General features: G+C 41.2%; 1 protein-coding gene across 2 annotated transcripts in view; it reads right to left on the reverse strand.

Moving 5' to 3' along the window:
• IKBKB (inhibitor of nuclear factor kappa B kinase subunit beta) overlaps nt 1-21,817 on the reverse strand; it is a 78,067-nt gene that overhangs the window by 18,306 nt on the left and 37,944 nt on the right. For both annotated transcript variants that reach the window (XM_027865447.1, XM_027865446.1), the window contains 12 exons: nt 21,665-21,789; nt 20,535-20,642; nt 15,693-15,822; nt 13,936-14,130; nt 12,467-12,581; nt 9,913-10,036; nt 8,804-8,955; nt 8,606-8,667; nt 6,157-6,266; nt 4,318-4,367; nt 4,106-4,205; nt 2,871-3,018 (listed from right to left, as the gene is read on the reverse strand). In XM_027865447.1, coding sequence (XP_027721248.1) covers nt 2,871-3,018; nt 4,106-4,205; nt 4,318-4,367; nt 6,157-6,266; nt 8,606-8,667; nt 8,804-8,955; nt 9,913-10,036; nt 12,467-12,581; nt 13,936-14,130; nt 15,693-15,822; nt 20,535-20,642; nt 21,665-21,789 — 1,419 coding nt within the window. The remainder of the gene's footprint in view (nt 1-2,870; nt 3,019-4,105; nt 4,206-4,317; nt 4,368-6,156; nt 6,267-8,605; nt 8,668-8,803; nt 8,956-9,912; nt 10,037-12,466; nt 12,582-13,935; nt 14,131-15,692; nt 15,823-20,534; nt 20,643-21,664; nt 21,790-21,817) is intronic.

Raw genomic sequence — 21,817 nt, forward strand, 5'->3', positions numbered from 1 at the left:
AAAATGACCTAGAGAAGGAAATGGCAAGCCATTCCAGTGGTCTTTGCCAAGAAAACCCCAAATGGGGTTTTAGTCAGACACGACTCAAAAATAACTGAGCAACAAAGTTCTTTCTCTCATATGGTAAAGTTCCTCTCCCCACTGCCCCTGACCTGTGGTGGACTTGTGAGAGAAGGATACACAAGGTCGGGACATGGGAGAGAAGGGCTCCCACTACAAGTACAGACACGTGGGTGTCTACAATGAAATTATTTATGAGCTTCCACTAGACCAAGGTAGGAGTTGAGGCAAGCCACTGTCTGAAGGAGATGAATGTACCTTCTGCCTCTGGTGCCCCATGGAATGTCTTGGGACATTTTGTCAGGTCTGCGAGTGTAGGAACCTGTGGATAAAGCAGTAGTAAAATTCTACAAAGCCAGGGAGACTCTTCAAATCTTCTGCTAATGTAGGGATTTCCCACTATAGCAGAATGGTGTTCCATGCATCACTTAACTAGATCCAGATCAGACTGTGTGTCCCCCCAGGGATCTGTGCTTTGCCGGATCTATGATCTCATCCACCTATGGTGTATTCCTTCCAACAATAAAGATTTCAGTCCATCCACACCCTCATATTCTGTGCAACTTGTAATTGTGTGCTCCCATAAATCCAGCATAGGGGATGCCCAACAATTACAAGGCAGAACTGACTTAGAGCAAGGGTAGACTGGTAGATACTTCCAGCTAGCTAAACCTTCTGAAATCTGATCGACCAGGGCAGGGGAATTCTACAAATTCTGGCTTAGGAGCTGCCATATTCTATCAACAGTTAGCACATGTATGGCTTTTTAAGGTTTGTAGAGTGCTTTACATATAAGCTCATTCAATCCTCACAACAACACTATAAGGTAGGTGCTATTATTATCTCCATTTTGCAGATGAGAAAACTGAGGCAGACAGAGGTTAAGTAATTTGCTCAGGATTCCATAGCTAGGAAGTATCTGAGGCAGGATTTGAACTCAGGTCTTCCTGACTCAAGATCCAGTACTTATGGTTCATTTCTTTGTCCTTGCCTGAGTTGGCAAATCCGGGATGGCAATTTTCATCAGATGGAGTGTCAAAAATCTCCTTGTATTCCTGGAGGGAATTATCCTGTATGAGTCTGTTTCATGTGAGGGAGGTAGTAAGCCAGCAGGAAACCGAGGCCTGCCAACTGGGAACGGCAAAGGTGATATGGCCCCAGGCTGGAATTCCTCAGGAAAAGAGGTTCAGCATTACCATCATCAACACCATTATCATGAATATAGTGCATTAAGGTTTAAAAAACAATTTCCTCACAGCAAACTTATGAGAAATGAAAAAAAAAATAGTTTAGCAGGGGTGCTTGATACCACCTGCTTTTATGTTTTTTTGTTTTTGTTTTTTTTTGTTTCTTGGTTAGGCAATGGGGTTAAGTGACTTGCCCAGGGTCACGCAGCTAGTAAGTGTTATGTGTCTGAGGCCGGATTTGAACTCAGGTCCTCCTGAATCTAGGGTCAGCGCTCTATCCACTGTGCCACCTAACCCTACCATCTGTTTTTAGAAGTAACAGCTGGAGTAGACCTCTACAAAAGTGATTATGTTTTAGGGAGCTCCCAGCACCATTCATTTGCTTCCAACCTGGCCTTGAAAATTAAGCCAGGCATGTTGAAGCATACCTGCAACCTCTGCTTCTGGGGAAGGTGAGGCTGGTGGATTTCTTGAGCTAGAGGGTACTGAGCTGTAGGGGGTTAAGTCAATCAAGTGTGTGCACTGTTTGGCATTAATATGGTGAACTCCAAAAGAGGTGCTAACTGGCCTATGTCAGAAAATGGAAGAGTGCAAAGCTGTGCTGATCAGAATGGGAATGGGCCAAGGGAGAGTCCCTGAACTTCCAGGCTAGGTGAGATAGGAAGACTTAGTCTTTTAAAGAGAAAAGAAAAGAAGGAAAGTAGGGAAGGAAGGAAGGAAGTGAAAAAACTAAGGGTTGTGGAACTGATGGTTTGAAGAGAAATCAGCAGCTCTGCAATTATCTGAGTCAGGACAATGAGGAAGGATAATATTTCAGGGTTTTGGGTTTTTTTTTTTTGGCATGGTAGAAAATTGGGACGAGGCTGATAGATGTAGGTAATTAAAGAGCAATGAACAGGTCTGGAGAAAGAGAGAACATGCCTGGCCCATAACTGACGCTTAATAAATACTTATTAAACGATTGACTGAATGAGGGTTTTTCAACTGAGCTAAGGGCCTCTTCTGGTAGCAATGGGACAGTTGTGTGACCTCCTTGTCAGCTTCATTGTTCTGATGTTCTGATGTGGGTCCAGACAGCACTTCCTACTGCTACTGTTAGCGCCATCACAATTAGAGCCCATACGAAGGCATCTGGTCATAAAACTGAGAGGAAGGCCAGTGAGGAGAATGATAGGAATCAAGCTGATATACATTAACAAAAAAAGCTCCTTCTGCTCTTCCCCACAGAGGGAGAATAATAGCCCGGGGATGGAAAGGATTTGACCATGTCTGCAACAAGTAAGCAGCAGTATGTATCACTTCGTGCAGAGAGGGCCGAGGATCATAGGATGGATGGATGCAATGAGCATTTATTAAACCCCTACTATATGCCAGGCATTATGCGAAGTGCTTTACAAATATCATCTCATTTGATCCCCACAACAACCCTGGGAGGTGGAATTTAGAAATTTAGGGCTGGAAGGAACCTCAGAAGCCATGTAGTTCAATGCCTCCATTTTATACATGAGGAAACCGAGACCTAGAGAGGCTGAGTGATTTGTCCAAGGTCACACAGCCAGTAAGAGACAGAAGCAGGGTTTGATTCCAGGGTCAGTACCAAGGTGGCTAATTAACCTCACTCACACAAGCTATCTTCAGCAGATTCCACAGTTCCTTTTGTCTTTTCTCCTGAAGCTGCACGACTGTCTTCTCATCTTCATTCATTAAGTTTACCACTTCTTCCACTTGAGGTAACAATTCCAGGGCCTTCTGCTTGCAAACCATAGTCTTACTGCAAGGAAAATGAAAGAACAATGCTAACGGCTTCATTAGTATAATTATTTTGGGATTACAGAAAAGAAGGTAAAGGGAAAACCACTAGTTATTTAGGGGTGGCCAATTGGACGTCTAATCAGCAACTGAAGTGTCTTTAAAGTACCTCACCTCACTTCCTCCTGGATTCTCTCCTGATTCCTTCTCTTTGCCTCCTGTATTGCTAGGCTGAGAAACCTCCACCCTGTGCCCTCCTTTCCTGATTGGTGACTTCGTTCCTGGGACCTTCATATTAGGAAGGAACAAGCCATGCCTCACTTCAATCAAACCGGGATGCCTTCCTGGACTTCTGCTTCTCCTGACCCCCACACTGCCCCGAGTGGGTGTTTCCTTTCCCCCCTGAATTTCAAGCTCTCCAGTTTGTGTTGTTTTCCTGCAGAGGAATGCGTCCTCCAGGATAGAGCGTGGCTGGCTTGTGTTTGTGTCTCCAGCACTTAGCACAGTGCCTGGCACAGAAGTGCTTAACATAAGCTTGATTGAACTCACTCACTTATTCACTTACTCATTCTGTCTTTCTGTTTGTCTGCCTATCTAGCTAATATCTATCCTTCCATCTATGTATCTATCTGTCCTTTGTGTTATCTATCTATCTATACCTTTTCCTTCTTGCCTTCCTATTATTTATGTGTCTTTCTATCTTTTAGCTATATATTATCTGTCTATCCTTTATCTCTTCCTGCCTTCCTATCTATTATCTCTTTCTATCTTGCCTTCCTATTATCTATCCATCCATCTATCTGTGCTTCATGTTATCTGTCATCTATCTATACCTTTCTGCTTTTCTATTATCTATCCATCCATCATCTATCTATCTTTCTACATATCTATTTATCCTTTCCTGCCTTTCTATTGTCTGTCCATCCATCTCTCTCTCCCTCCCTCTCTATCCATCTACTTATCTATCCCTATTGAGTTTCAGTTAGCTGAGTCCTCCTGGCATGCTGTATTGTACTCCGATGGGCAACCCCATGTTCCCTCCTCGTTGGCCCTGCTTCCTGGCCATCCCACCCTCTGCCCCATTCAAAGTGGCACAAGGTTATTAATACCTGAGCTGCATATAAATGGCTCGTACTTTCTTCTCGAAGCTCTGGATGGCCTGAAGGAGTAGCCGTACCATTTCCTGACTGTCGCCATCAGTTCGCTGGTCTAGAAAGAGGAGAGAATGAGACATTCTTCCAATGTGGCAAAACAAGACATCCTAGGATCTCACATCGTTAGCTGGAATGGAACCCAAATGAATCTTTAAAGCACTTTTTACCTCTTGGTTTTTCCCGTAATCGCCGATAAAGCTCTCTTGCTTGTTCTTCTCTGAAATATAAGAACAAAAAATTCTGCTCTTGATCCAAATTTCAAATCGTTTGAAAGAAAAACACAATTCATACTTGCTGATTAAACTTCCTCCAAACTTCCCTATTTTATTGACTTACATTAAGCTCTACTAAAATCTTCAGATCTTTTTCTGAACTGTTGTCTAGATATGCTTGTTTCATCTTGTACTTGTGACACTAGATTTTTATATTGCAGTATAAGAATTTACATCTATTCCTATTAAACTTCATTTGTGGGCTGAATGCTCTGCCTTGTCAACATCTTTTTCAAGTCTGAGCACTGGGCCTGGAGTCACGAAGACCTAGTTCAAATTCAGTCTCAGACACTTCCTAATTGTGTGACTTTGGGCAAGTCAATAACTTGTCTCTGCCTTAGTTTCTTCAACCTAGTTTCTTCTTGAGGATCAAATGAGATATTTGTAAAGCACTCAGCACAGTGTCTGGCACACAGTAGGCACTTTATAAATGCTTGCTTCCTTCCTTCCTGACTCTGTTATTCAGTGGGTTAACTATCCCTCTTTTAGCTTTGTGTCACTGGAAAATTTTTGATTAGTAAGCTATCTATGCCTTTATCTAAGTCACTAATAAAAATGTTAAACAGTATCACAGCCAAGCATAGATCCCTGGAGCACTCCACCAGAGCCCTCCTGCTAGGCTGACATCAAATTATTAATGAGTGACTACTCTTTGGATCTAGCCAATCAACCAATTCTGAATCCACCTGTCACCCACCTGTGTCCATCTTTTCCACAAGAAAGGCATGAGAGGCTTCATCAAATGCTTTGCTAAAATCCAGCTAAAACTCCCCTGCCCTGCTAGCTTAGCCTGGCACGACCTGTTCTTGATGGAGTCTTGCTTCTTCCCTTTCTAAATGTTCATGCACCATCCCTTTAATAATACATTCTAGAACCTTACCAGGAATTGAAGTTAAACTACTTTAATCCACTCTCTTCCTATTCTGGAAAATCAGGACAACCTTAGTGTTTCTCCATTCCTAGAGCTCCTCTCTCATTCTCTGGGATCATTCAGAGATCATTTATGGTGGCAATCACATGTATCCATTCTCTTAATTGCTCTAGGATGTAGTTCTTTGGGCCTGGTGACTTAAACTCTCTATGAGTTTTGTTTATCACCTCCCTATTATCTGAATGAATTGTGGCTATTATCTCCCTATTATTTGAATGAATTATGGTTATCACCTCTCCTCTTTTGCTTTACCCTGTCTAGTCCAAAGATCATTCTGCTTAGCTGAGAAAACAGAAACAAAAGACTTGAGTAATTCTGTTTTTTCATCATCACTGGTTATTATTATTCTTCCCCCTACCCCAAGCAGAGAGTCCTGTCTCTTCTCTGGTCCCTTCTTTCCTCTAATACAGCTAAAAAGACACTAACCCCTTTTTTGTCATTTTTTTTTGTCCAAATACCTTTTTCTAATCAAAGGGCCACTACCCTACTTTGGACCCTTGTTGCCTCCCACCTAAGGTACTGTTGTGGCTTCATAACTGGTCTCTCCTTTCTTTCTCCAATCTGACCTCCCCAGCACTGGTACAATGACCTTCCTAAGGTAAAGCAATGGGGCCTAGTGAAGGGATGTCAAACGTGGAGGCCAGCACTGAGGGTGGCCTGAACCAGATTAAATGAGATACTATTTGCAAAGCACTTAATAAACCTTAAAGCTCTACCTAAATGCTACCTATTATTGTTATGACCCTCCCTCCCATCTCCAGCTGGACAAAATTGCTCTTCACAGTTGACAGGCCAATACTTACAGATCATCCAAAGTTCCCCCTTGTTTCCGACTCATTGGGCTCCTCTGTAGGTCCACAATGTCCGTCTGCAGAGCCATCATCTGTTCCACCAGATGTTTCACATCTGTCTCCTGATAAAAATAGTGAGTGCTAAGGTGAATAGGAGCATGAGGGGCAACCTGAGGTACAGCACTGAAACCATCAAAACTGAGCAAAAAAAATGAAACTGATTATATCCTTGAACTGAGTGATACTGAGTGACTGGCTGGAGTCTCAGGATAGGAATAATTCTTAAGTTTTCTTAATCATTTTAGGTCCCAGAAATCTATTTCAAGATACGATGACTTCTTAGGGCAGCTAGGTGGTGCAGTAGATAGAGCTTTGGGCCCAGAGTCAGGAAGATGTGAGTTCAAATGTGACCTCAGGCACTTACTAGCTGTGCGACCCTAGGCAAGTCACTTAACCCTACTTGCCTCAGTTTCCTCATCTGGAGAAGAAAATGGTAAACCAGTATCTTTGTCATGAAGAGTTGGACACAGCTGAAACAAGTCAACAACAACATGACCTCTTAGGAGGCACTGACTCCTATAACCATGAATTATATATGTAGGTAGATGCCCTCAGAGTCGAGGCAGAGTATTCGCCCGCCTCTGAAGCTGCCATAGTGGTACCCAGGCCCTGCTACATCCTATCATTGTCATTCTGCAGATAAGGTGATTGAGGCAGGGAGGTCTGAACTTACTTGGCCAGGGTCACATAGAAAGTCAATAGAAAAGCTTGGAAAAGAAATCACAACCCTGAGTTTTCATTCATAGGTAGAAGCAGGGGTAGAGGGAAGAGAGCAAAGGAGTCAGAAGCCTGAGTTTCTGAGGCGTAGGTATCCCATGTTGGACAAAGTGCTTTTCTGGGCCCTCATCTATCAAATGGGGATGATAGGGGCAGCGAGGTGGCACAGTGGAAAGAGCACCGGCCTTGAATTTGGGAGGACCTGAGTTCAAATCCAGCCTCAGACACATAACACTTACTAGCTGCGTGACCCGGGCAAGTCACTTAACCCCATTACCTAGCCAAAAAAACCAAAATGAAACAAAAGAAAAAAAGTGAATGATAAATGTATTGTGTATCTCACAGGGCTGTTGTAAAAGAGCATTTTTGGGGTGTGGGTCATGATTTAATTTTTACTTTAATCAATACCTATTAAAAAAACAACAGTCATTTGCAGAGATAAACTACCCTCTCATTAAACCCTGATTTGTAAAAAATGAAAAAGAGCTAAGTATAACTGACCGACAAAGCAACCATGTTCAACAACGTATGCTGCATTTCACATCCCTGGTTCCCCACCTCTTTCTTGAGAGAAGGGATGTGCATTATTATATCCTTTATATTCCAGAACCAAGATCAATCCTTGCAATTAATCTGAACTGAAAAAGTGTTTTATAAAGTGTAAAGTGTTTTAGAAATAGACACTGCTATAGTGGCATGGTTTCCTGTTCAATCTCTCTTTGCCTTCAAAATTTACCTTTGTTAGTGACATAAATGACTGCTGAAGTGAACTGAATTGAGTCCTTGTGCCACTCACTCCCTTTGTTTTGGTTTTATCTTCCCATGGGAATTGGGCAGCTAGGTGGTACAGTGGGTAGAGTGCTGGACCTGGAGTCAGGAAGATCTGAGTTCAAATCCAACCTCAGGCACTTACTAGCTGTGTGACCCTAGAAAAGTCACTTAAGCTTTGTCTGCTTCTGTTTCCTCCACTGTAAAATGGGGTTGATAATAATAGCACCTCCCTCCCAGGGTTGCTGTGAGGATTAAATGAGAGAATAATTGTAAAGCGCTAAGCAGAGTGTCTGGTACATAGTAGGCACTATATAAATGTTAGCTATTATTATTATTGTTGTTAAAATGGGAATAATAATAGCACATACCTCCCAGGGTTGTTGTAAAGATTAAATGAGAGAATAATTATAAAGTGGTAAGCAGAGTGTCTGGCACATAGTAGGTCCTTTATAAATGTTAGCTATTATTCTTATTATCAAAATGGTTGCAGTAATAGCACCTATCCCACTGGGTTGTTGTGAAGAGCAAAGGAGATAATATTTGTGCTTGGCACACAGCAGATGGAATATTAGTAGGTGTTAACTATTATCATTATTATTATTAAGCAAAAGGTCTGTCTGTAGTTCTGGTTTATTAGCTTCCCCAAAGGGAAATCATAAACTGTACTTCTGCTATTTCCAACCCAGACATCCAAGTGCAGTGTAAATGCTACATCTGGCCACAGTGGGGCCCCCAAGGCCTGGGTATCCACATCCTCCCCAGCACTTCCCAGCCAAGGTCAAACGGCATGGCAATGAAAACTTGACATTCCCCGGACAATGCCTGCCCACACATCTGATGAGAAAGTGGAAAGTGGCCTTGAGAAGCCTCCTCCCTCTGGGTAAGCAATTAAGCCTAAAATTAGTGTTCCTACCCGCCCGCAGAGCTCCACGGCCTGCTCCATCTCTCGCCAGGCCAGCAGCAGTTTATCTGACGCTGGAAAAAGAATTGGAGAGAGACAACAAACTCAGTTTTCAGTTGAGAAATGAGGATGGGTTAAAAAAAAAAATGGAAGAGAGAGAGGAGCAAGGATGATCTCTCTGGTTGGCTCAGGGCAAAGAGCGACACTCACTGATCCCAAACTCAGTCTGCTCGCTGTATTTCTCCAGGTCAATCTGGATGCTGGTTTTAAAGAAATCCAGCTTAGCCTTCAGCTGCTGAGACATGGATGCCATTAAGTTCTTCATCTTGGAGAGGCTGCTGTTATTTCGAAGGAGGTTCATCCTGCAGCAGCCAGGAAGAAAAGGATATCAGCATCCCACCTGCCAGGCATCCCGGGTGCCAAACCCAAGCCCATCATTTCAGGTGTTTAGATAGATCATCATTTCTTACCAAGAACAACCAGGAAATTTCTTTTTCCTGAACCTCAGCAATGAGTGGGGCAGACCTGGCATGCAGATGGGACGGAGCAAGGTCTTTTGCCCCAAGGGTTAATCATTTAAATTAGCCACATTAAGATAAGGATGGGATGGAGAGGCAGAGAAAACTGCCTCCCTCCACCTCTTGGTACAGGTAGGGGGCTATGGGTGTGGACGCTGCATATATTGTCAGACCTGACTGATGTGCAGGTTAGTTTTATAAACTCTTTTTTTTTTATTCCTTGTTACAAAGGATGGATCTCTAGGGGTCAGAGAGGGATTTATTTGGAAATGAAGCATAGAAACAAAAGATAACAATACATTAAAAAAATTTACCCACAGGACATAACCAGTGAAAGAACAGATCGAAGGGGTTCCTCTGCCACAGTATACCATAGGATTTGGTGTACTAAATAGCACTGGTTTTGGAGTCAAAAGTCCTGGGTTCTAGTTCTGACTCTTTCACTAACTGCACGACCCAAGGCAAGTCACTTCACCTACTGTGAGGTCTACCCCACAGGGTGGATGTGGGGAGTCTTTTGTCAGAGAAATGTCAGTTATCAGCAGCATCGCCCCCAAGTGCTGATGATCCCTTGGGTCCTTCTCACACTCCACATTCTGCCCTGACTGTTCCACCCTCTTTTGTACGCTGACCACCCTCTTCTCATCCATTCTGCAGGGACTTTCCTCATTCTGACCCTGACACCATCCTTTCCTCATATATCCAAGCCACTGTCCCCCTCCTGGCTCCCGTCTGTCCTCTGGTAGGGGGCACCAGGATCTCCTAAGTGTGGGAAGAGAGGAGGGGAGGGGAGGGGCTCACATAGCAGCTCTCTGGCCTTGCTGCAGCTGGCTACAGTCTTCCTTCAGGGTCCGGATCGTGTGCCACACCTGACCCCACACTTTCCTCAGCTGGAAAAAAGGGAGATTCCTCTTGGGCTCTTGAACTGGAAACAGAGACACAAACAGTGGTCTAATAGCAAACCCTCCTCTGGACTCCCGGTCCCCACTGGCTCTCTACACCATACATGAGGCAAGCAATCAAACGCTTTTTGATGTTTTGGGGGTAACCGATGTTCAGCTTTGGTATTGTCAGTTAGCAGGCCACCTGCTTTGTCCTCATTTTCTCAACGAGACTGCACACTCCTTGAGGGTAGGGATGGTGTCATATACTTATTTGCATCATATATGTCTTTATTTAAAAAAAAAAAAAAGGAATTTGGAGTGTGTCTATTTGACCTCTATAGGTATTTATGGTGGGTCTATCCAGACCCCTGGGGAGGAGGGGGAGCAGAATGCCAATGATTAGGGGCAATTAAAAGATTAAAAGAGGGAGCATGCATGGAAAAGAGGGCATATGGTTAAGGCTGTAATTGGAAACAGTATTCTTCCTTGTCACCAAAAGGACCAATACAGAGGCAGCGAGGTAGCATGGTAGATAAGAGTGTTTGAACCTGGAGATGAGAAGATCCAGGTTCAAATCCTGCCTCAGGCACTTACTTAGCTATATAAACACTTAAGTACTCCCTGTCTCAGTTTCCCCATCTGTAAAATGAGGATAATGATAGCACCTATCTCACAGGGTTGTTAAAATTCAAACAAGATAACACATGTAAAGTAATTTGCAAACCTTTATGATAACTATATAAATATAAATAATTACATAAATGCTAGCTATTATATAGAATCCCCTGTTAGGCATTTAAAGCTCTTCACAACCTGGCCCCTTCTACCCTTCCAATCTCCTTACACTATTCTTCTCCATACATTTCACTAACTTGACACATTAACCATTTGCAGTTTCTTGAACATGATAACCCATCTACCACTGCCATGCTTTTGCACTGGCTGTGCCTTATGCCTAGAATGCTCTTTTTTCACCTCTGACTAACTTCCCTGACTTCCCCAAGAGTCAGATCAATTCCACCTTCTTCAGAAGACCTCTCCCGATTCCTTCCTCCCTCCTCTCCCCACTCCAGCTGCCACTGCCTTTCCCTCTCTCAGAGAATCTTCTACCCTCTCTTTATCTATCTTGAATACATCCAGTTACCCCTTCCACACTGCTACTTTGCTCATCGTGGTTTCAACATGTCATGGGTCAGCACAAGAAATTCAGTGGGAATTTTAGGGGAGTTTTGCTGAAGCCACAGATGACAATAAGATACTGTAAATACTTCATAAAAGAAAAAAAAAATGAGACTTCTCTAGTACAAATGGAGGGCCAAAAAAATTTATACAGATTTCCCAGATCACGTGGCTCACCTCTAACTCTTGAGATGTGGAAAGGATAACTGTAGTTATCTTCATGTTGTCTTCCCAATTAGACATTGAGCTCCTCAAGGGGAGGGACCCTGTTTGCCTTTCTTTGAATAATATATACTTGTTGACTGACTGACACAAGATGGAATTTAAGCTCCCTGGGGGCAGGGATGGTTTAGTGGGTTTTTTTTTTTTTTTTTTTTGGTCTTTTTATCACAGAGACACAAAGAGCACAAAGCAGGCACTTAACAAATGCTTGTTGATTGACTAATCAATCACCAAAGAGAGCACACAGATATTGTCACAGGCCCTCAATATTTGTTGATTTGACGCTGTTTTCAGAGAAAACTATAAGTGTACACACACACACACATACACACACACACACACACACTGTCTCTCTCTCCCCCCAATTTTTAAGCTTATCTGAAACTATAGGCCCTATAAATATAAAGTTTTTGCCTGCTTATAGGAGATGATTAAATGAGTCTGCAAGTACCCAAAAACAGGAGGAGGTGGGGATTTGGAGTACTTGTGTACTTCAAAGCTCTCTGGGTATTTGGGATGGATCCCATGCCTCTGGGGAGGAAGGTCAGGATGCTGATGAACCATCCAGGAGGGAGGGAACATGCATGGAGTTCAGGGGATCTGTGGTTTAAGCCCTGATTATAAAACTTCAACACTGAAAGGTCAAAACGAAAGAGGTCAGAGATGACCAGTAATGAGCCTGTTATGAGATGGTGTCCTGGGTCTAGAGCAACAGAGGGTCTCCTCACACAGTAAGGCACCCCAAAGGTGCTGTAGATGACAATTTATTTCAAACAAAGTCTGTGCATTCTCTTATGGTAGCAATGGCTTGGTCAGAGACCTCTCCGTTGCCAAGAGCCCGGACAAAATGCTCTGACCAGGTCACCACACGCTTTTGGAAGAACCCTATGAGTATTAATTCAGCAGCTTCTTTCAAGTCCTTTTTCTGAGATGGCAATCTCCTTACTGTTTTACTTAAAGACCACCCTCTTCCCATCCAAGAGCTAGTGGCTGACCCTGAGAATAACACAAACTAATTGTCCTGTTTTAAGGAAAATAACTAATGGTTTAGATTAAGAAACTGTTCTTACGGATACAGCTGACGCTTTCTGGTGGGGGCCTTGGGGAGATCTGAGTCTCATAGGTGATTTTTCTGTTGTCAAAGAGAAAAATGAGATCCATGTCCAATATTCGGTCATCATTTAGCTGCAAAGGGACAAGAACAAGATGAGATATTCTTGAATGAAATACCCCTTACCTTCATGTAATAAGGCTTACATGGCAGTAAGTTTTCTAATGACCACCTATGTGGCCTCTGGGCACTTCTGAAACTATAATCTTTATCCAACATATAGAATCTGTTTATCTTTCATGAAGCCTTTTCTTGATAACTCTGGCCTAAAACGATTCAGCTCTGTTCCAGATCTTTCGGCTTTTATTGTCTATACCATATGCCTTATTTATATCATAATATAGAGATCCCATGGAAAATCTAGGAGTAAGGAGATTTGGGCTTGAGTCCTGCTTACACCCCTAATCAACTATGACACCTTGGACAAGTAACTTCATCTTTAAAAAAAAAATTGTACCACCTGTCTCCTAAGATTAATGTATTTTACAAGTCTTAAAATGACCCACAAGAGTGAACTGTTATTACTACTATTATCTCAGTCTCTAATTATCTTTAGAGTTTAGCACTTAATTTATACATATTGTGTTTAATCACTGCTTAAATGCAGAGTGAAGTGAACAGAACCAAGAGATCACTGTACAAACTAACAGCAATATCGATCACCTCGGACTTGGCTACTCTGAACAATACAATGATCTAAGACAATTCCAAAGGACCCATGATGAATAATGCTATACACCTCTAGAGAGAGAACGGACACACTGTGAGTGCAGACTGAAGTATACGTTTTTCACTTTATTTTTCTTGCTTTTTTTTTTTTTTGGCAACATGGCTTATATGGAAATATGTTTTGCATGACTTCACATGTATAACTCATATCATATTGCTTGCCTTCTCAATGAGTGGGGAAGGGCTAGAGGGAGGGAAAGAATTTGGAATTCAAAATTTTTTAAAATGTTAAAAATAATTTTAAAAAACTCACTACTTAATATGTATTTAGTTTGTTTCCCCAGGTCACTGTAAGGTCTTTGTGGGTAGGGCTCTTATTTTAGATGTTTTTATTTACAATATAACTGTACAGAACACATAATAAGTACGTAACGAGACATTTTTAATTGACCAATTACTTTAGAAGAATAAAGCCAAGTTGGTAAGAATAATTGCTGGAAGGGCACGGCTGAAAGGTGATATGACCCGGGTTGGAAATCAAAACAAAGTACTTGTGTCTCAAGGAAATCCTGACGTGCGAGGTGTCTTATCCCAAAAGAGAAGAGGAGAGGTATAAATAGCACAGAATAGTGGGGTGCCTGCCAAATTGGTGACAAATGTGAAGGCGTCTCTAGATCCCCTGGTAAAAATAGTCCTAATGATGATGATGATGATGATGATGAGAAGTGCTATTTTTTAAAGCCCCCAGCGCTCGCTTACCTTGCCATCCACAATACACTGCGTGGCTGGTTTGTCAGAGAACAAAGCCAGGCCGGCCTCCTGCAACAGCTCCTGGTCCTCCTCTGGGATGCCCGTGTCGGCCTGGATCCTCACCTTCAAGCTCTGCAAACTTTCCTTCTCCAGGATGGGATAGGTATGCATGGTGCCAGTTACCATATTCAAGATGTGAACTAGCTACAACAAGAAGTTAACAGGTCATGGAAAAGAGCCACAGGACAGTGTCATCCTCTGTTTTCTAACACTGCTGATTTATCAGCTCAAACCCTTCCCCAGTACTCAAATTTTCACCTGCCTTTCACACGTTGCTAAAACCATGATGTGACTTAAGAATGTAGAATTTTGGAGTTTGGAATGATCTCAGAAGTCATCTAACTTAACTCCTTACGTGAGACCTTCCCTACAACATGCCCATTTGATGACATCCTCCAGTAAGAGGAGACAGTCTGGTATAGAAGAACAAGTCCTAAATTTGAAGTCAAAGGACCTGGGTTCAAATCTGGTGTCAGACATTTACTAGCTGCGTGTCTCTGGGCAAGTCACTTTGATTCAATTTGCTTTAGTTCCCTCATCTATAAAAAGGGAATAATAACATCTACCTCACAGGGTTGGTGTGAGAATCAAATGAAATATTTGTAAAAAGCACTTAGCACAGTGCCTGGCACATAGTAGGTGCTACACAAATGCTCATTTCCCCTACCATCCCTTTCCCCCTTAATCCCCCCAGTGTAAGGAAATTAGACTAGATGATCTAAGTCTGTGTTCCTATGATTTCCCAAGACAGTCCATTTGCTCTAATTTGCCTCTGTTCCTCATCTGTAAAATGAGGACACACCAAAGAAGGAAGTGGCAAACCACCTGAATAACTTTGCCCAGAAAACCCCAAGGACAAACGTCCATGGGTTCACTCAGAGTGGGCCACGACTGAACAATAATAATAGCAATTGTTACAGAGTTGTTTCCCCTGATCTGAAACCTGCCTCTCTATGCCATTCAAATATTAATTCAGTGGATAAGAACACTAGGCCTAGAGTCAGGAAGACCTGAGTTCAAATCCAGCCTCAGAGATACTTTCACTCTATTTGCCTCAGTTTCCCCATCTACAAAATGGAGATAATAATAGCACCTACCTTCCAGGACACATTGTAAGCCCTATTTAAATGTTCACTATTATTATAAATTATTCGTTAAATATTATTATTAAATAAATTAATAATAAATTATTACAAATAAATTATAAACAAATAATTATAATATAATTATTTGCCTCTTTTTAGACATGACAATCCTTCAGATATTTGAAGATAAGGATCTAGTTTTCCCCAGATTGAAGGCTTCTCCTATCCCTAGGTTATTCGACCATTCCTGCTATGGCATAGTGTGCAGTCTCCTCACCATATTGATCACCCTCCTCTTGTGATCAGGTAGACAGAAGTAAAGTCTGGGTGCCATGTTATTTCATGTTGTTATGTGTATTCCATCTTGTCCTGAGCTTTGGCCCTAGGGTTGCCCAACCACTCCTCCTCCTCCTCCTCAGCTCTCATCAGCCTTACCAACTCAAATCAGACACATGGAGGAAACATGTTTCCTCATTGGTTACCTAGTCCTGTGCGATTTCTGATTTTTTCCCCATACTTGCTTTCCATAGATTGGTCCCAGTAATGTCATATAGCTTCATCTCCTGATTGCAGAGGAAGCAGACATTTTTCACTGCGAGGTAACTGAGCTTTTACACTCACCTTTAGGTTCAAGATGTCATCCAGCGCTTTGAAGCAGCCATTCGGGCCGTAAGAGGGGTCCGTGCCCCTCTGTCGGGGCTGCCACATTAACATTAATTGCAGCCACTTTTCTAGTCGCTGTACTAGAATACTGAGAGATAGAAAAAGACAAGAAGTAGACAGGAGGAGAAGACACATCTTGGACACCAATCTCATCTTGCCTTCATGGAAAAGGGTAAGAAGTTCAGGCCTCACAGGCCCCTCCAACTTATTGGTGCAATGCAGCATCATGTTCATAGTTGGCATTTCAATAAATACTTGTTGGACAGATTAATAGATAAATCTAGGAAAGGATGTTATCACTCCTTACCAACTGAATAGTCTAAGCCTTTATCCCTAAATATCTGTTACAATAACCCCGTAACAGGTCTCCCAGCTTCCAATCTTTCCCTACCTCTATTCCATCTTACACACTACCCTGAGGCTAATCACCCCAAAACACCACTTTTATTAAGTGACTCCCTGGCTCAAAAATCTTCAGTGGTTCCCACTGCCTATAGGAGCAAATTCAAACTACTTATCTTCGCATTCCAATGCCCACCAATATTTACCTTTATTCTGTACCACCATTCTAACATTATCTCTCACTTCACAGCCCATTCCTCTCTTGGACCTGAAGTTTTCCTTACATCCAGCCCAAATCTGCCTCATTGAAGCTACCATCCATTGCTCTAATTCTCACCGATGGAGTCAAGTCTAATTCATTTTCCCCAAGTCATCCCTTCAAATACTTGTGGACTCTATTATCTCCCCCATGAAGTATTCTCTTCTGTAGAGCCTGAATATTCTCAGTTCCTTCAACTTCAATTCTTACGATATCAATTTTAGACCTTTGACCATCCAGGTTACGGTTCTCCAGCTCAGGGGTTCTTAACCTTTTTTGTGACATGGACCACTTTGGCAATAGAGTGAAAGCTATGGACCCCTTCTCAGAACAATATTTTTAAATAATTGAAGGAAATGCTAAATTTCAGTTAGAGGTTAGTGAAGACAAAGATATGTTTATTATTCCCATCCAAGTTCGTTGGCTCCCCAGAATCTATCTATGGATACTCAAGGAGGAGAGCCCCAGGTTAAAAATCCCTGATGTGGATGTTCTCCACCATATCAGTGTCCTTTCTAAAATGTGTGTCCTGAACCGAACGCAATACTGTACTTGATTTCTTGACATGACTCAAACCCTTTCTCATTCTGCTTATCCTTTTTATTGTATATATTGTCCCACTTTTCTTCCTATCTAGATTGTCTCTACATATCCAAATCCCATCCATCTCTGAAGGGTCACCTTGAGTTTCTTCTCAACTCCCATAATGCTATCCTACAGTATACCTCATAGGTGGGTTTGTTTGGGTATTTGCCGAGAAGCATCTGTTTTGTCAAAATGAAATGTATCTGCATGATCAATATCATATTGCTTACCTTTTCAAAGGGTGGGGGAGGGTTGGGAGGAAGGCAGAGAATTTGGAACTCAAATTTAAAAAAAATGAATGTTAAAAATTTTTATATGTAATTGGGAAATATTTAGTGAAATAACACTTTTTAAAACATTTTTAACATGTTTTTAAAATAACACTTTTTAAAAAAATGAAATGTATCAATAAATTTCTTTTAGAAAATGCTTTCTAAAACAGGCACATGAAATATGCTGTTAGTGGAATTATGAATTGGTCTAGCCATTCCAGAAAGCAATCTGGAACTGTGCTAATAAGTAACTAAAATGTCTATACCCTTTGACGTAGAGCTCCCAATGCTAGTTACGTATATCAAAGATAGAGTGAAAGATTACATATATACTAAACTACTTAGAGCAGAGACTTGGAAACAAAGGAGATGCCCATCAGTTGGGAAATGGTTGCAAAAAAAACTATGGTACATGAAGGGATTGAGAGAATTATGGGAATTGTGTGAACCAAACTGACTTCATCTTGTGACTCAATTCTGGATCTAGCTTGGTCCCCCTTCTATTCAATTATGGGTCTAGTCCAATTTCTGTTTTGTGAGAAAACTTTATTCAATCATAGGAATTGTGAAAAAATTATTCAATTGTTTGAACCTAGCCTTGTATGACCGGGAAACTGGATCACCTCTACCTGCTTCTTAGAGACTTTTAACTAAGGACCCAAAGTTATGCCAACCAGAAACCCAGTCAGATCCAAAGATCAATGCAAGGAGTTTTCCCACAATTATGAATCTCAAGCAACGCATGTGTCTTATCTGAGAACTGGCCCTGTGCTGGTCAGTTACTGTTTCCCTGTTTTTTTGCTTGAGTGTAGACATGTGGAGGTGAGTGGGACATCTCTTTTTCTGATTTCAGGGAATTGTACCTGTTCGCTCTCCCCCTCCCAACTCAGAAAGTTCCTAATGTTTCCACCAATTAGAAATCAGATTACCTAATTTTTCATCCTAGTTTATACCCTGTTAATTGTTTTCTTTTAATGCATAAAAATCTGTTTCCCCTTGTATTCGGGGTCCAATGCCAAGCTGAGGAGCCCCGGTCCCGATTTGTTATGCAGTTGGTATGTATTGCTTAATAAATTGGTATACTCAAAAGCTTGAACCTTTATTTCCTCAGTTATCTCAGGTTTCACCCATCACAGTAATGGAAAATTTACTGCACTATAAGAAACAATCACTATAAAGAATACAGAGAAACAAAGAATGGCTTTAGGAACCAATGCCAAGAGAAATAAGTTGAGGCGATAAAACAACATACACAAATATGACAAAAATGGGAAATGGAAGGAACAAAAACTGAACATTGTGCAATTATAATGACTAAGCCTGGTCTCAAAAAAGAAATGTAACATATATTTCCTTCTCTTCTTTGCAAAGGTGGGCGATTACAGGTGTGGAATAATGTATATATTTTCTGGTTTGATTGGTGAGACAAGATGGTGGCATTGGGGACAGAGGGATGGATTTGGAGTCAGCAGCACATGATCTCTTCAAAGCCTGCTTTGGATGCTTACTAGCTCTGGGACTATGGTATGGGCAAATAACCTTTCTGAGCCTCAGTTTTCCTCATCTGTAAAATGAGAAGTTTGGAGTAGATGGTCCCTATGGAGGTTTTCAGCTCAAAATCTATGATGCTATTTATTGGTTAATTTTGTTAAACTGTTCATTCTCTCTCTGTCTCTCTCTCTGTCTCTCTCTCTCTCTCTCTCTTCCTCCCTCCCTCTCTCTTCCTCTCTCATTTAAAAAAAATTCTTTGTCAAAATGGAATGGCTCTCTGAACGGAAGGGGATATATTAGGGAACTCAGGTGATATATAAACAAAAGATGTAAAAAAAATTTTTAAAAATGCTTTCCCAGATATCTCTAACCCATAGTGAGTTCTCCACTGCTGATCTCATCACACTTACATCCTAAGTTATTGATTTATCAATCACATTGACATCTCCTATGTTAACTCTTCTGTTGTTATTAATCATTTCCTGTGCTTTCTCTCAATTAGATTTCTTAAAAATACATTTTACTGATGTCCTTTATCTAACATCACAGTCACTTCCAACCCTTTCCAGACTGAAATTTCCCTGACAACAAAGAGAAACAATTAAACAAAAACATAATATGGTGACCATATCTGCCAATGTACACCTAGTCTGTCTCAGCAGTTCTCCACCTCTCCACTGTGAGGTGGTGGGAGATATGTTCTATTATATGATCTTCAGAATTTTCAATGGCTTTTCAGTTACCCAGAGTTCAATTTTCTTTTAGTGATCTTGTTCATTTACATATATGTATATTAGTCATTTTGGTGGTTCTTGCTTATTTCATTGTGAATTATTTCATATAAATCTTCCCTTGTTTCTCTGAATTCCTGATACAGTTATCATTTCTTACCGTACAGTATTACACCATTATTGTCATAATACTGTCATTTTTCAGTCATTCCCCAATCAATAGATAACCACTTTGTTTCCCGTTCTTTAATATCACAAAGAGTCATGCTATGAATACTTTGGTATATACTGGACCTTTGTTTCTGTCTTTGACTTCCTTGGAGTATGTGTCTAGTAGTGGGATCACTGAGTCTAAGGGTATGGACTTTTCTCATACAATTCCAAATTGTTTTCCAAGATGACTGGACCACTTACTAGTTACATGAACAGGACATCCATGTGCCAGTCTTCCCACGGCCCCTCCAACTCTGACTAGTCCATCTTTTATAGACTTTACCATCTGCATAGTATGAGGTGACACCTTAGAGTTATTTTTATTTACATTTTTTTTCGCTATTAGTGAATTAGAGGAACGTGAGTGGAAAAAGTTTAAGAAGCCCTGATTTAGAGCATATTTTCGTGTGGTCACTTACAGTTTGAAATTTTTATTTTGAAAATTGTTCATATTTTTTGACCGATTATTCCCAATTAGATTTTAAACTCCATAATGGCAGGAACCATATATCTAATAATTCTTCTGCTCCCTTACTCACCCAGGACAGGGCAAAGAACATAGTAAGTGTTTAGTCAGTATTTTTCAGAATGAATGGGAGTTTTCTGTGACACACACACTCAGCTTGAGATTGACTGCTCAAGTACCCAGTGGAAAGAGAATAAAACATTCAATCAATCAATGACTCAGCAAGCATATATTAAGCATCTAGGAACCAGACACTATAGTAGGCACTAGATATAAATACAAAAAGTGAAATAATCCTTGCCCCTAAGGAACTTATATTCTGGACCATTACAAGATGGTCATCTAGATGCTCATTTTGGATGCTCAGTATCTGAGAGATGTGCTATAGTGTTGGTCTACCATAGGGTTGATCTAAACATGATCTATGGTATTATATCTCACCTGTTAAGGTTATTAGGGTAGGGTAAACTGCTTGAGAACTTCACTCCTCCAGCCAAGTCTTCACTAACAACGATGTCTAGTTCACTCTTCTGTCGGACTTTTGAATGCCTAAAAAGAAGATTTCCCAGAGTGACTGACTATCCAATGATTCTCTGTACAATCGGTCAATCAACCAACATTTATTAAGCACCTACTACGTGCCAGTTTCTATGCTAAGCACATTAGCCTTTCCTGTTGATAACTTTAACTGCTTCTCAGGGGATAACCAATCACTTTTTAAATATTTTGCTTTAAAGCTATATAGGAAATACATTTTCATTATAGCACTCACCATGTGCTGGGGGTAACCCTGGATTCTTTAAAGTTATGCCATTGGAACACAAGCCCTAGTGTGCCTTCTTAAGACTAGAGAGGGCTTTGAAGAGTGGTCCAGAAACAGAATGTGTGTCTGTCCCCTGAAGTCCCCTGATGCTACCTCCAGTAGTTACCCATAACATGGACAAATCACTTCCCTGAGACTCCATTTCTTTATCTGTAAAATGGCAATAGATATCTGTATCTCCTGCCTCATACAATTTTCATGAGGCTCAAATAAGATAATATATGTAAAATCCTTTCCAAACCTTCAAAGCACTATGTAAAATATCAGCTATTATTATTAACACTACAATTAACAACAATTCACATTTATATGGTATTTTAAGGTTTAAAAGGTACTTATATCATAACAACCCCATGAAGCAGGTAGTAAAAGTATTGTTTTAAAAGTAAAAATTTTTCAAATGAAGAATCAGACCTAGGTTAAGTGGACTGACCAGAGTCACACAGCTAGAGACTAGAGACAAGATGGGTCAGGACTTGACCCCAGGGCTTTTGACCCCAAGGCTCCTTCCACAATAGTATCTAACCTCTGTATTCAAAATAAAATTGATTGTGAGAAATTATCAAAATAAAAAGGTATATGGCAGGCTTACTACTGGGACTACTGAAAAAAGTAATTTCAGAGAGCTTTATAAAATTGGTATAGCCTAGGCTTAAGGTCAACTATGTACCTGCAAATTGAGTAGAGATGGTAGATAAAGGAAAAAGCAGCCCCCAGGTCCATGGGTCGCCCACAAACACCCACTCACCATTGTACTGGCTGCCAGTTGGGAAGGAATGGCCTAAACCCCGTGATGCACTCAAAGGCCAGGGTCCCAAAGCTCCAGTAGTCCACTGTGACCGTGTACTTCTGTTGTTCTAACAGCTCCGGAGCCTGTGAAGACACATTGTTGAGCTGAACC

This window comes from Vombatus ursinus, unplaced genomic scaffold (assembly GCF_900497805.2).
Source record: "Vombatus ursinus unplaced genomic scaffold, bare-nosed wombat genome assembly UNPS02014778.1, whole genome shotgun sequence".
Taxonomy (NCBI): Eukaryota; Metazoa; Chordata; class Mammalia; order Diprotodontia; family Vombatidae; genus Vombatus; species Vombatus ursinus.